Raw genomic sequence first — 15596 nt, forward strand, 5'->3', positions numbered from 1 at the left:
AAAGTAAACAGCACCTGTAAGTTGCTGGAGAAGTTCTTCGATGTGGGGCAAGGGAAACCCATCAATCACGATAGCTTTGTTTGGTTCACGCAAGTCCACACAAAGTCTTAATGAACCGTTCTTTTTCTTCACCACGACCAGTGGAGAGACCCAATCTGATGCTGAAACACGTTCGATGACGCCTGCATTTTCAAGACGGGAAAGTTCATCGGAGACTTGTTGTCGAAGCAGGAATGGCAATCTGCGAAGCTTGGCAGCTACAGGTTGCACACCTGGGCGGCGTTTCACTTCGTGCATGTAGCCTTTCACCAGGCCAAGTTCCTGGGTGAAGAGGTGATGAAATTCGGACGGAGCATTGGCAGGAATTCTTGGAGTTGCTGTACTTGAAACTTGTGAGCAGGACAATGTAGCGCCGTCGATGTGTATGTGGAGGCTTCGAATGGCGTCCAAACCAAGAAGTGAAGAACCTTCTTTTGTCACGTAAAATGTGACAGTAGCAGTGGTATCGTTGTACCGGACGTTTGTAGAGAAGTATCCGACATGGGGAATGCATTTCTTCGAATAGTCCTGAAGGACAATGTAGGAGTCAAGGAGTCTGGTCCCCGGAAAGTACTGCTTGAAATCTTGTAAGTTCAGCAATGAGACAGTCGCACCGGTGTCAACGAGAAAAGGAATGTTGACTTGGCCAACTTGAACAGAAATTTTCAGTGGCGAAGGACGGCTGGAGCGTTCATCAACGTTGAGAATAGTAACTGTATTTGTTACTGCAGTATCTTGCACTTGAGCTACGTTTTGTTGCGAAGTTCGGACATTTGATGAGCGGCAGACAGCTCTGAAGTGGCCTCGTTTTCCGCAGGCAGAACAAGTGCGGTTGTGGGCAGGACAGTTTGCAAAATTTGCGTAATGTTGAGACGATCCGCATCTATAGCAGAAATTCGATTCAGATCGGTGCGGTTCATTCTGCTGTCCCGAAGAGTCCGATGAAGAATGAGGACGGGTGTCATGTTGCGAGCGGCCATGTTGGCTCCCTCCCGAGTTCTGTCGGGGAGGCCGGCGGCCATGATTCTTTTGTTTTGGTGGAAAGGAATGTGAAGTGCTTTGGCGGCCATCTTGCGTACCCGCTTGAAATCCGACCCTGTCAACTTGCGCGTTCGCGAACTCCTGCATTTCGAGTTCGGTACGCTCCTCTTCTTTGGCAATTTGTATTGCTTGATGTACAGTAAGGGTAGGTCCCAGCTGCAGAAGTCGTCTGCGGACTTGTTGTGCGGTAATTCCGCTGAAAAGCTGATTGCGGACCATGGCATTGACGGAAGTCCCGAAATTGCATCTGCTGGCCATCGTCTGTAGTGCAGAAGCATAGTCAGTAACGGATTCCCCCGGTAGCTGTTTGCGCAATTTGAAGTAGTGACGCTCCAGTATTTCATTGCTCGGCGCCTTGAAGTGATTCTCGAGCAGCGTGAGCGCTGCGATGTACTCATCTTGCGTGCCCGCGTGGGTTCGAATCCCATCCTCGTCGCCACTTTGTAGTGTCGCCGCCGGAGGTACCGTCTGGCGGGCTAGGAAGGCGGCTCAGTGCCGGAGCGCCCGCAGTTGCGTCAAGAAAGCCGGAGAACGGGGGTGGGACTGAAGTTTATTAACAAAGAGATTTGTTCATACGATTTCGTACATGAAATACCCGTTGTGTGGCGCTCTGCGTCACACAATCGAAACCGAAACTGGTAAGGCGCGACACCACATTAGCGATAAGACGAAGGATTATTATAGGTTTTGGACTTGTTTGTGCTTTCCGGACGCGCTCTCAACTATACACATTTTCTTCAGTGCGCTCACCCGTGTAGTTTGCATGCGCTATGGAAGTGCGCGCCAGTTTTGTCGGCTGCAAAAGTGAGTCTAGTGGTGATTCCTCCGAACTGGCACTCGACTGGCAAATCAGAATCTGATTCAGTAAATATCAGCCCGTCATACGAGGCTTTACTACGAGTTAAGAAAGCGTGCGCGGCAAGACAACGCTGACTGGATAAAAAGTGGCTTTTCTCCCTCCGTGTTTCCACTTGACATCATTTCGTGCACTTATTTTTGTATGTCTATGAACTAAACAGACAGTCATTGCAACGCATAATCTTTTAACAGTTGTGTAGGTTTTTGTAAAATAATTTATCTTGCTGTTACTCATGAAAAGCTTTGTGCATGTATCAACACAAAATATTTTTTGTCACTTTACGGTCGCCCATTTACGGTCGGACATTTTTTTTTAAATAGATTCATCTGAATAACTTAATTTAGCAATAAAAAAATTCACATTTTTGGGACGCATCTCACGAAAAAAAATCGACCCTCGTAGGGTTAAACTGCAATTGATAGACTGCCCAGTAACCGGAAGCCTAACAATTCCATTAACAAAGCGTCAGAGCAGGTACTTGACCACTGAACTCCAACACCTCCCTTGTAATAAAAATTCGGCCGATCCCACGCGTTGTGGGAATTGGTTTCATGTGAAGCATTCAGCGAGTAATTCTATGCTGCATTTTATGGCTTTCAGCCAAGCGTTAAGAGGTGGATCGACGTGTTTTTGTAAGTGCACGTCGCTGCTGTGTGCACATCGTGGGCTTACCAGGCACGTCGACAATACTGCCGTTTAAAAGGTAACTTGTGGTGCGGTGTAACGTCAGCCCTCACGTTAGAGTACGTACGTCAGTATTATCGAAACTAAGTGCACTTTATGGTGCAATCATGTGAATATCATATGTAACTTTGTTAATGTATTCCTGCGGGGTCGAGCAATGCTTGAATATAGCTTGCTGAATCATAGGAATACGAGTGTACTGTTTATTAGACTGCTATAAAAGTGGAGCCAACACTGGAACCACAGACGTTAATCCGATATTACGCCTGCATCGTAGGAGTACATGTGTAGTGTTTATTGCTTTCTTGTAAAATTAGATAGCCAGCACCACAGCCACAAATGACGTTGCACCGACATTACGCCTGCATAGGCTGTTTTTCCAAACCAGATTACAGCCCTGGCGTGGCCCTGTGTTAGAATACCTGATTGCCAGGCAGAATGCTTGGGTTCAATTCCTGCTGGGATCCTAATTTTTTTTCTTTTCCATTCATCGGGTCAACGCTGCCGATGTCGGTTTTTCTTAACACTCTCGCATTTAAATTACCAATATCTGTTCTCGTCATTCCTGGGTAGATATAAACTGTCAATCACCTGTGGCGCATACCTGTACACCGCGGCCCATGGTAAACGGGTATGTGCCACACGTGACTGGAGGAAAGGATTTGACAACGTATGCGACAGGATTTTCACATTATTTGTGTCGTGATTCAACAGTCATATTCGTCAAATCCTCTTACCCTCCCATGCCAATCTTGGTCTACACCAAGTTAAGGAGGCGATCATGAGAGCACCCATACGTAGGCAGCTAGATAGATAGATTAGACAGACAGACAGACAGACAGACAGAAGGAAAGAAAGAAAGAAAGAAAGAAAGAAAGAAAGAAAGAAAGAAAGAAAGAAAAACGCTCGATGTACCAAAGGTTCGCTAAGAAATGTTTCGCATTTAAAAATGTCATCACAATAGTTCTTTTCAGTAGTAAATAGAATGCTTGAAAAATTTACACAACTTTCGCTTCCAGTATTGCAACCAATGCATCAAGGAAAGCCTCATTAAATTGGAAATCTGAATTGTATTGTGGGGAAATGTTAGGTGTGCTGAGGTTGTGGAACTCAAGAAACTTGTGTGGCTGTTTACAGGAAATGAAGAGCGGCGATTTAATTTCATGTTCTTGGGTATTATAAGTAAACATGCATACATGCATGCATAAATCTAGTTTGTTCAGCAGGCTACTACTGGCACAGCATAGAGACTTGAATATTTGCATTCAAAAATATCTGGCTGGTAAGTGCTCCGAAAGATTGATTTCGTTGCTCCAAAGTGCAGTTTTGCTGCTCCAGAAGCTGCGCCAAAGTGGCTTCGGCCAATCACACCACTGGTGTATGAATGAAGGAAATTTTGAGGGCTCGTTTCTTTGACACAACCTTAATGAAAACCAGCAGATAATGAAGCCAAGGAAGGGGACGTTAATTAAGGGTATTGTACTAATTGGGATATAGATGTGAATGGATGAAAAGACAGCTTGCCGCCGGCAGGGACCGAACCTGCGACATTCAAATTCGCGCCCGATGCTCTACCAATTGAGCTATGGCGGCGGTTGTCCACTTTATTGGGTATTTGTGTGCATGCAAACCTGGGAGCCATGGCAGCGAGGGTGGGACACTCTTTCAGTACACAGTACACTCAACGTCTCCTGTACCTTCCTCGGCTTCAGTATCTTTCATTAACACTGGTGTACAGTAAGTAAGTTGTGCATTGCGCGAAAGTGGCTCGTATTTTGCTTGCATCCAATTTCATCAATCCTGTCATTGGGGCATATACGCTGCTGTCCACAAACTTATGCCTTCTTCCGATAATAATACAAGAGTTTTATTATTGTGTATTGTGGTTTTTCATGTTATCAACGTCCTCATCTTTGAGTTTGATCGTGCTCAATGATTATACAGATTCGTGCTAAATGCAAAGGGTGGTTTAAGAAACTCTTATTAATGCTAAAACAAAAGAACACGCAGTATAAAACATAGACTTAAGCTAGTGTTCACTGTGGCACATTATGCAGAATTCAGCACAGTTTGGCCCTTAGGTCACTGCTGTCTTGTTCACTGTTGTAATTGAACCCCATCACCCGTATGATGTGTCACTTTCAAACTAAACACAAAATTTTTTATATTCTTTTAATTAAGGGCACTTGTTGATGAGCAAGGCTCACTTGTTAGGACACCACCAACTCAAGATCAGAAACAGCGATCTCTGTACTGGGTGGTCTTCAGGGTGTGCTGGTTTCAGCTACTTGCATCAACTGTCCTCGAAGTTGTTGGTGTGTTTGTCAGCTTTCTGCCACCATATATGTTAAGGTAAGTGCCATCTTACGCATCCATTAACCAGCTGTAGTGGTCTTATTGGCTATGACGTTACATGGGATTAAATAGCGGCTACATTACGGAGGCACAGTGTACTGGCACTTGTGTTCCATTCATTTGGTTGATTTTAAAGAATACCAGATGGTAAAAATTTTACCTGGTTTAAGCATACAAAGCTCAGGAATAAATTTTTTTGTAAAATTTATTCTTGAATATGTAATGTGGCAGCACATGACTTCTGTTTCAAACTTCACATGGTGATGCATTCCGTATGCTAATTATGTTTCCACACCATAGATAGCCTGTGCATTTTCCTTGCTCTTGGCACATTTGTAGCTTTTTTAGAGACACTTCAGAGCATGTATTTTAAGCACTGAATATCAAACCTTGATATTGTGAATTGGTGTTCTATCGTGTGCAGAGTGTGTACAGCTACTTGAACATCCTCGAAGTCTGAAAGTACATTTTCAAGGCTCTTAAAGTTCAGGAATTGCATTGATGCTTTTCTTTGGGCAAGTTGGTGCATTCTTGAAAGATGTAAATGGGCAGCATGAAAAGATCTGTTCTTTGGACTACCTTTCCCTATCATTTCTCACTGCCCTTTTATGTGTCCTGGAATTGTTTTCTTTCCTCGAAAGCCTTCAGATTTCTTGACAGTGCTGCCTAATGTTGACTACATACGTGACCTGCATTGTATGGTAGATAGCAGTTGATCATGCGAACTTTGTATTTTAGAAGAGATGCGCTGGCACAAGTGCACATATATTTTGCTTTGTATGGCTTGAGACAAACCTGAAACAGAGAGACACTGATTGGTGCACAATGCCCTATACGTCATTTGTTTTAATTCTCCACCTGTCGCATAGCTTCTTAAAACAGCGAATAAATAGGACACAGGTCCACACTACACGGGCGCTGACTTCCAACAGATGTTTTATTTGTGAACGCGAAATATAAAGCCAGAGATGGCATTGAACATGTGTGACAAACAGGCAAAATCGCAGTGATCACTTCCAGGAGCATGCCTGCAACGTAAAGCAGAAACTTGGCACTGCATTGGAGGTCTTGTAACTGCATCCTGAATTTTAATCGAGTCACCATCATCAAAAAGCACACTGATCAGCACGTGTGAGATCATTGAGGCCATTGTCAAGCATGGCCCTTCACACATCAGTTCACTGCCCATCCAATTGCTTGGCAAGGAAATTGCATATCTCTGAGATTAGCACCTCCTGTAACCTCTAGTTATTCATTTGCTCGTGTAACACAGACAGCAGGAGGCTCATGCCACCTTTCACACTAAAGTAAAATCTCGGTGGTACGAATATCAAGGATATATAATAATAATATCTGGGGTTTAACGTCCCAAAACCACAATATGATTATGAGAGACGCTACGAATATCAAGGAGGAATGAAAAGATCCGTATCACCGGAAATTTCGTATCACCAAAATACTAGCAAAATCTGTTTTCGAACCACAATATATGCACAAAACATTTATTGGTGTTGAAGGAACTCGTATGTATTTTTGGGACACACGGCGCAGCTGGCTGCTGCAAAGGTGCACATCAAAGCTTCGCTCGAGTCCAACTGAAAACTAAGTGCGCCAAAGCCCACTCCACCACAGTCATAAGCAAACGACAGGAACGCCGAACCACTTGGTGCCTTCTTACGATGACTTTATTGCCTTTAATCTGCTGCAGCGTTAGCCGCATACCTTCGGAGCTGCATAGTCACTATTGATGATCGCGCCAATAGTGACCACGGTTTCGTGCACAGAAGCGGTTGCAGCAAATGATGTAGTTTCGTTTTCATTTCATGTGCGGTGGTGGCGCGCATGTTTTCAGAACTACGTCGTTGCTATCTATGATCGTGTCTACCACGGTCATGTCTGCAACAGTTGTGGCAGGCAGCATCGCTTTGACTTGGTGAGCATTGGGCACGCGTTTACTTTCCGAGTTTCGTCGTCGTCATACATGATTGCGTTGATAGGGACTGCGGCTTCGTCTACAGCGGTTGTGGCAAATAATAACCACAGTTCTGACTGCATGTGCGCTGGCCACACGCGTGCTTCTGAAGCTTCTGGACGGTTTCGGTACCAAAGTTCGTATTGCCTGTAGCGATGCTGAAAAGTGTTTGGAACATCCGTATTTTGGTCCATTGGACACGATGGAATTTGGCTGGGGAATTTTACGAATTGGTATCACTGAGGTTTTACTGTACCGGTGAAAAATACGTGAACACAGGGTGTCGCTGGAGCCAACGTTTGGACAAGCCAAGCTGTCTTCTTCTAGGCTGTTTTACTTCTAGGCTGTGTGCATGTGTATGCTTCGTACCCTCTACCAACCTAAACAAAAGAGGGCAAATGCGAGGGTGGGGGAAAAACGGAGTGTGCTGAATTGGGTGAGTCAACAGGAAAGAGGAATAGTACTTGAAAAAGAAAGAGGGGGGATAAAAAGGGAGGTAGGCACTTCACTGAATTATGGTTGTCACAAGGAAGCACCACCTGACAATGATACGGTCACTGGAATAAGCACGCTTAGAAGTTTTTAGAAGAAAGGCTTAATTCTCACTGGTTTTCATCGTGTATGTACCATATGATACCAAATGGATTCAAGAGCCCGCTTTGAAACTTTTATACCTGTTGGCTGGATTGTATTGAACTTGTGACTAAGGTATGACTCTTTATATTGTCTATCTCTCAGGAACCTGAAGTTTGACTGTAGTATGTAAAGTTTGAGATCGTCAAAGTTGTGACCTGCCATACTAAAATGCTGTGCCACTGCTTTCGGTAATTTCTTTGCCGTGTCCGTGTGATGCTCGTTTAATCTAAAATTAACAGGCTGTCCTGTTTAGCCAATGTACTCTTTGGGACCATATGAACATTCGATCATGTAGATAGCGTTTGAACTACTGCAGGTAAAACCAGATTTTATATGATGGACGTAATCACGTCCGGCGCTTTTAACTATAATGTCATCATGAAGCTGTATGCAAGTCTTACATCTTGGACGAGAAGAAGCTATTATGTGTGTAGTAGAATGCGGCTTTACTTTTACATGCACTATCATGTCCTTAAATTTCCTATTGCGGCAATATGCGACCCTTGGTACTTTGGGAAATGCTTATCTAAGGCGCTCGTTCCTTTGTGATATTGGATAATACTTGCAGAGCGCATTTGAGTACTTGCTTATAAAGGCTAGCTGCTGATTGGGCTGTGCTACGGGGGCTCTTCTAGCTAGTGCTGATTTCCTATCTAATTTACATGCTTCGCTGTAGACCTTGTTTGGAGCATTGTGCGGGCAATTTCTTTCAACTAATGTTTCCTTTAGGTTGCTTGAATGGTGAACATAGTCATAGATGTCGCTACAGACCCTTCCTATATGCCTCGCCTGTCCGAGAAATATCCCTTGTTTGCAGTGTTGCAGGTGATGACTAGTGTAGTCTAGGTATTCTTGGCTATGTGTTGGCTTTCTGCAGAGCGTCATCTTTAATTTTCCTGTTTCAATAGATACCGCTTCACTGGATGAATGGTGCATGGTAAATTTAATACTAGGGTGAAACATGTTACAGTGGTCAGTGAATGTGTTTAGTGCACTTATGCCATGTTCCCATATAATAAATATGCCTTCTATGTACCGGAGATAGGTGGAAGGTTTTACTGGAGATGATTTCAAAAGCTGTGATCCTAACTGTCCCATAAAAATGTTGGCATACGTTGGTGCAAAAGGGGTTCCACAGGGTGTCGGCTTCCAGCGGCACCCGTGTTCCCAAATTTTTCATCTGTGCTTTCGTCTTCTCCTGAACTTTGTTTTCTCCCGATTCACACTACTGCGTAACATTCGTTTCTGTACAGGGTCTTAACACTTGCATGTAACTAAAACAATACTTAACAATGGAAGAAAATACACTAGAACACTTCTGAATACGTGGAGAATAAACTTGGGCAACAACAGCATGCACACAGAAAATATTTCACAATGCATTGGGCTTGTAAAATTGTTTGTAATTCACCTGTTGGTCATTTAGAAGAATTAATGTTCACAGTGCATGTCTTTGTATCTTTTTCGTTACTAATTAGATGTCAGAACCCATGGTTCTATGCATTAGTATAAAAGAGGTGTAATAGGAAAGTATTGTGCATAGCTACTGAATGTGGTCTTACCAGAAGAGGTGTTCCTCAGGTCCTTCTTCAATTGTTAGTTTTGAAGCTATGTGTAGCAAATTGAAATTGTTTCATGTTTGAAATAATTCACATTTAATTCTTGAAGTTTGCTGTCATAGAAGACCTACACAGGGCATTTTTTTAGACAATACAGATTTTCTTACAAGAAATTCTATAACAGTCAGGGTCCTGTCGTTTTCGCACAAGAACTCTATGTCGAGGCGGAAATACTTTACCACAACTGAGATGACGTTGATGCGATTAATTACAAAAACTAGTATTAACTTTTTAATCATTCACACAAGGGCAATCTTTTAGATGAGAAAGTTGTAGTGTGTGCCAATTTATGGAATACCGATTTTTACAGCAGAGCCATAATGCTCGAGGGTTGCCATGTGTCGTAGATAGAAAATGATCATGCTCTCTTCATCTTCACTCAGAGTGCCGATTTGTCTGGCGTGGGACTCTGATAGGTGAGAGAGAACGAGTGGAAAAGAGAACTTTGCGGTGAAAGTTTTCTTTTGGTGAGGCAAACACCCACGATCCAGGCATGCTAGCAGATGATAGCATACGTAGCCTTGTGTAGTATAGTATAGCAAGGGGGTGGGAAAGGGAGTTGGGGGTGAGGAGAGTAGAAGGCATAGTGTCAACACCCTCTAGACTTTAAGGCCTGAAGGCTGCCACCGTGACGTCACGAAGCGGCGGCGGCGGTTGCTCGCCACACAGCGAAGGCTTGCGTAGGGACGTCTGCTGTGCGCTTGTCTTGGCCTTTTCTTTCGTCAGTGTTCCTGTTTGGTGCTTAGGAATTCCCTCCTCAGGAGTAAAGGAACTGCGTGCAAATATTTACGGTCAAATGAGCCTCACAAATTTTGACATATTTCTTTCTTTTGTGAATAAGTAAAAGACGTGTGTTTGCTCTGAGGAGTATCAAGCACTTAAACCGAGTTTTGCTGAGCTTATGCCCTGTATTTCACCTCGGTAGTAAACAGAAATAGATATATCAAATGTCCAGGAACTTCGCATAATTTTGTTTATTGGTTCTTGGTTATACATCCGGCTGGTAGCACAAACTTGCGACTGATTGATACATCGGCCACAAAAGAGCCCGAAGACGTAGTCACACCTCGAAGAAAATTATCTTCACGTAATGCATTCAGGGAAGTTTGAATAAAAAAAAGATTCATAGGAACAAGCTACCCTTCGACCTTAAGTAAAACTGCAAGGTTAACTCTTCGTGCGAAAATACGTAGGCTCCATACATTTGCCTTCTCGAGTTGCGCTTTCCAGGGATAGGGAAACTTATGGGCAGGTAATAAATAAAACAGAGAAAATCTTACACCAGGTCACAAGCGCACTTTATAAGCGAGAACGGTAGACTAATAGCATTTTGTCTGAACAACTTTATTTACAGCGGGGCCAAAGGCACTTCGAGAGCTATTTCTAGCTGAGCGTTTCCAGCTTTCCCTTCTTTGATTTCGATTCAGCTTCTAAAACCATTTCTTGCGGCTAAAGACTTGTATGAGAGGATTCGTGCTGCACTGCAACTCTTGCTTCAGAACCAGCTGTCAAGCATGTCCATCGTCGCAGGTATTAAAATATGACGACTCGTCGTTGGTTAGGAGCTCCACAGTGAGGTCTGTAACCACTTGTTGCTGTTTCGAGAACTTTAAAGCACTTCTTGTTTTGACGATTGCTCCACGACTGCATGATTATATGCGACAGCATTTACGACAAACAGCGCTAAAAGCAGGATACTTCCACGGTCCATTGCTCTGACGAGGTCAGTGCTTCTCTGCAACACAAACTGAAATTTCTTTATTCACTGTCGTTGCTTCTCTACATTTCTCACTCGAGTTTCTTCAAGGCGGCGTAGACAGCATGCCCTGCCATATACACCAATACCGGGATAATGTCCGTCATGTTTTACAGCGTCCTCGGTGACAACTACGCTGCAGCAAGGCCGTGAACAGTTTGCTTCCCTCTGAAGGTCATGCCATTCCTCATCCTCGTCACTGGCGTTTCTAGAAGTGGCGACCGTCGTACTTCTAATCACGCTTGGAAGTATATGTAGAATATTCTGCAGGAAAACTCACCCTGAGGTTCTGTGAAGGAGTGAAGTTGTCACACGAAATCGCGCGCAGCCATTTTTAGCGCAGCTCCGCATCTTGGAAAATCGAAAAACGCACACCTTGCACTTCAAGTCGTAATTGCTACTGCACTGAAGGACACAGCACTTGTTCGGTTTGACGAATTCAATGCCCCACACACGCTTCAGCACGCACGACGTTCTCGCATTTTAGAAAAAAACGGCACATTGCACTGACAGAACCGACGTACCACGTGTGGCAGCAAGAAACATACTGACGTGCCGGTGTGCCGCCGCACTACTCGCCTTCCGTCATTAAATATAGCGCGCTTTTGAGTTGAAAGTTATCTCGCTGGGTGCTGATATTTCATTTAAAGATAACTCTCATAGGGTTATTGCAGGTTTCTTCTGCCGATTGTATTTGTTTATTCAGAAAAATGGCACGACTTTCTTAATGACGACCAGTGACACGTGTTTCGACTTGTATCCATCCGCGTTTGAGCGGGCCACCGGGAACGGGGGAAACCGGATTCCCGCTGCCGTGGCCGCCTCCACTTGGTGACGTCAGCACTTCGAATGCGGAGAGCGCTTCGGCCTTAGTCTAGAGGGTGTTGATAGTGTAGTAAGAAAGAGGCAGGAGGGAGAGAAAAGAGAGCAAGCATAGCCAGGTATAGTACTATAGCATAGCAAGGGGTGGGAAGGAGAGAGGTGAGGGGGTAAAAGCTTAGCCAAGCCAGGACCAGCTAGGTGCCCACCAGCACTGCTGTGACCCGGCTTTGTACAGCTTAGTGCAAGCTGCACTGATTTTTTTTGGAAATCATCAGTCACACGTAATTCGAGATATTCATCATCGAATTTTAAGGGCATTATCTAAAGATGACGCCTGTCACGCAGGAAATGTCGCCTCTTTTTTACGTAAGACCGGAACTACGTGTGATAAGGAAATGACAAAATTTGAATCAACGTGCACCGAAGCAGAATTTGGTCAGGTGGACAGCTTATTGTTTGCGTGCAATGTGTGGTGCTTCTTTCTAACACTGCGAGGGGGGCTAGTTGGTGCAAATACATGGCTTGTTCGTGCTGCCAGGAACTGGACGAATTAACACAGAAAAAGACACACACAGGGTGAAGCGCATACTAACAACTTTTTATTTTTGTGCCACACACATTCTTATGTATGACCCAAGAAAAGAAAAGAAAAGAAAGTAAGCCACCCGAATAGTGAAAAACAAGAAAGCACATGTGCATGAGTGAAAACGTCACCATCCATGAAAACACTTCTTGCAAGGCGTCATATCAAAGTTATCGTAGCTGCTTTTAAGAACTCTATTTCTTTTTGAGATAGGAAGATCGATGGTGAGCTAATGCAACCTTCACTTCTGTGATTAAAAAAAGCTTCGATGATTTTTTTTTCCTTTTGATCAGATGGGCACCTCAACGCTTTTGTACCCAAAAAAGATGCCTTACACTTGCATGCAGTGCAGTGCGCAGCCAGGTTACCAGGATGTGTTAACAATGAATATGCGTAGTTATGTTCTTTAAGCCGCGCGTTAAGACACCGGCCCATCTGGCCGATGTATTTCTTGTCACAAGAAAGTGGGATGCCGTACACAGCACCATGTCTGCAGTCCACAATATTGTTCCTATGTTTGAGAGTACAAACCCTTTTTGCAAAGTCCATTAACCTTTTTGCAAAGATCCTTCAATATCAGGCATGGCATGGCAAGAACTTTATTATGGTCCAGAGAAACTACGGCCCGGCCCGAGGACAAAGCCCCCAGGCTAAGTCGGTGGCTCCGCCCACGCAGGCACCGGTAGGCCAACGGCTTTTCCTATGGCGTGAGCTCTCCTGATGGCCAGGAGTTGATCTTGGAGGACTTCACTGGTGATACGCCAACTCCAGTCCTCCTCACTGTTGAGATCCAAGACCCTTTGGTTGGGGCACAGCCAGAACATATGATCAAGTAGACACAGAGTGTGTCCACAACGTTTACATTTGGTGGGAAAATCCCCGTCAATTTTGTTAAAGGCCAACTCCGACGATTTTTCGATGTCCATGGATCTCAATAAAATTCGCTGGGTACGTTCCTTTTCACGTTCTCGTTATTTATGCCAAAATACAAGCTGGAGACGTATGCAGATTCATTGCAAATGAATTTTATTGATTGCCCCGACTCTCCCCACCTCGCTGCCCAGAATTATTGGCAACATTGTGCGCGTGACGTCATTTTTGTTAAAGCGGAAGTGATGGAACCGAGGGGCCCCTAGAGCGTCTGCTATCCGCAAGGCAACAATCGCGTGTGTTTGGCTAGCGCTTCGTTGGCTGGGTGTGTGAATTTCAGCTCCTTGTGGTAGTGTGTGCGGTGGGTAGCAAGTGGTGTCGCGTTGAGGGCTTCACACAATTCCCCGTTGGCAGTCACGAAACACTCGCACCTAACGATTACATAGCTAGCAATGCCGGTTTACCGCACGAAAAGTACAGTAATTACACCGTACCGGCTAAAGAATGCACATGCGTGAACATCACCGAAACACTTTCCGTAACATATACAGGGTGCACCGTGACCGGGCCTCTCGGTATACGGTGAGCTACGCATCGTGCGAAACAACGTAATCTAATCTAGTAACGTTTGTGCAAAAGGTGGCTCATATTTGGCTTGTATTAAATTCCTTCAGCCGTACCAACGCGATGTTGAACGCCACTATTGCCAAACTTATGCACTAGCTCTTCCCATAGCAATATTAAGAAGCTTTAGTTAGTCCGCGAACTTCTCGGCGATAGCATTTTACCCGATCATGGCCCCACAAACTTGAGTTGCCTGGACAGGTGTTGCCATCTGGCGGTGGAATGCGCAACCAGGCAAACAAAGAGCTAAACTGGTGTGTTCCACTTTATCGAAGAGGAATTGCCATTATAGTTGGCCTCCAAATGCGTCGGAATCGCAGCTGTCATTTTCCGACAGCTCAGCTTGTGCACGTGACACACAAGATTTCCGACGGAGTCACCTTTCAACTGAGCATCCGCTCTTCGCCGCTTTCACAGCTCTCATACTACGAGCTGGCGGGACCGGCATGCCTTGCATGATTTCTGGTTTTGTCCCCACTTATACGTCACGCGAAGACAGTATGCTCGGTTGGGTTTCGGTTTCGGTGTTGCACTTTTTTGCTTATTTAAAGTTATTCTCCAATTTGCCGTGTATTTCTGCTATCAGGCCCGTGACAGGAGCGTCTCGGGAACATAAAAGCAGCATTACTTTTACATGGCCAAAAAAGCACAAAGGGTGTGGGATAGGATTTGGTTTGGATCAATCTTAATGTGACTGCCTGAGCTTGGGTAAGTGTCTGGTGGGGGGGTGGAAAGAATCTTCTACTGTCCCTATAGTGTGAAGTGATCTCATGAAAAGTGCTAAGAGGGTCTTTGTAGGAGCTGCAGTCGTCCTGGAGCAATTCTTGATCTGATGCGTGGCATGTGAGATCTCGCACGGCAGAGTGAGCTTGCTTGTTAGGATTGCAGCCATTGGGGCTGACCGAGTGGCCCTGATGAGCCGGAAACCAGACTAGGTGTGTGCTATCTAGATTCTCGCTGTGTGCTATCCAGATTCTTGATTGTCTTGTTGCTGCCTGTAAAACGAGGCCATGGACCATGTCAAGCCTTGCTTGCTTTCTTTTTTCTATGATCCTCAACAGTTGTATGTTGAAATTGAGTTGATGTGTTAGCTTGTAATTTCATAATGGCTAACTACGACCCGTGGTTGGGACGATGAAGAAGGCTCCAGCAAGACTCCGAAATACGGAACTCCTCATTCGAGCGAACTTGTGCCGGGAAATGAACGATCAACATTGTAAGCAATTCATGTGGTACACTGAGAGTGGCAAGGACAGTCGTAGACCATTGAGTAATCTGATCATCGGCAGAATGCATCGTCTTTTATGTACACTATAATCTCATTATAACAAAGTCACGTCTGACACGGAAATAACTTCGTGATATCCGAAAATTCGTTATAAACGTGCATTCATAACACTGTAGCTAAGACAAGACTATTTTTATTTACTTCATTATAACCGATCATTCGTTATATCCCCTTCAGGCGCGAATTATGATGCACTGTCTACAAATGTCTCGAATTCGCACAACCTAATTCTAAGGCACCGAATATTACATTCCAAGAAAGAAAATAAAGTAATATGCTGTTTTTTGCGAGTTTTGCTAATTATTCTTAATTAGATAATAATTGAATATTTAATTACTCTGCAGTCAGTCATGTTCCATTTTTATATAAGAATAAGGAAATTGTTGGCTTAAAATGCATGCGCAATTTGTTTTTCGTTGTGTTCATTTCATGCGGAGAAAAATGATAC

General features: G+C 44.3%; 1 protein-coding gene across 1 annotated transcript in view; it reads left to right on the top strand.

The window, feature by feature from the left end:
- The window catches only part of LOC119382421 (multidrug resistance-associated protein 1), a 351316-nt gene that overhangs the window by 138370 nt on the left and 197350 nt on the right, over nucleotides 1–15596 (top strand). The window contains exon 9 of the mRNA XM_037650116.2: nucleotides 4805–4975. Coding sequence (XP_037506044.1) covers nucleotides 4805–4975 — 171 coding nt within the window. The remainder of the gene's footprint in view (nucleotides 1–4804; nucleotides 4976–15596) is intronic.

The sequence above is a fragment of the Rhipicephalus sanguineus genome, chromosome 2 (genome assembly GCF_013339695.2).
Source record: "Rhipicephalus sanguineus isolate Rsan-2018 chromosome 2, BIME_Rsan_1.4, whole genome shotgun sequence".
In the NCBI taxonomy this organism is placed as follows: domain Eukaryota; kingdom Metazoa; phylum Arthropoda; class Arachnida; order Ixodida; family Ixodidae; genus Rhipicephalus; species Rhipicephalus sanguineus.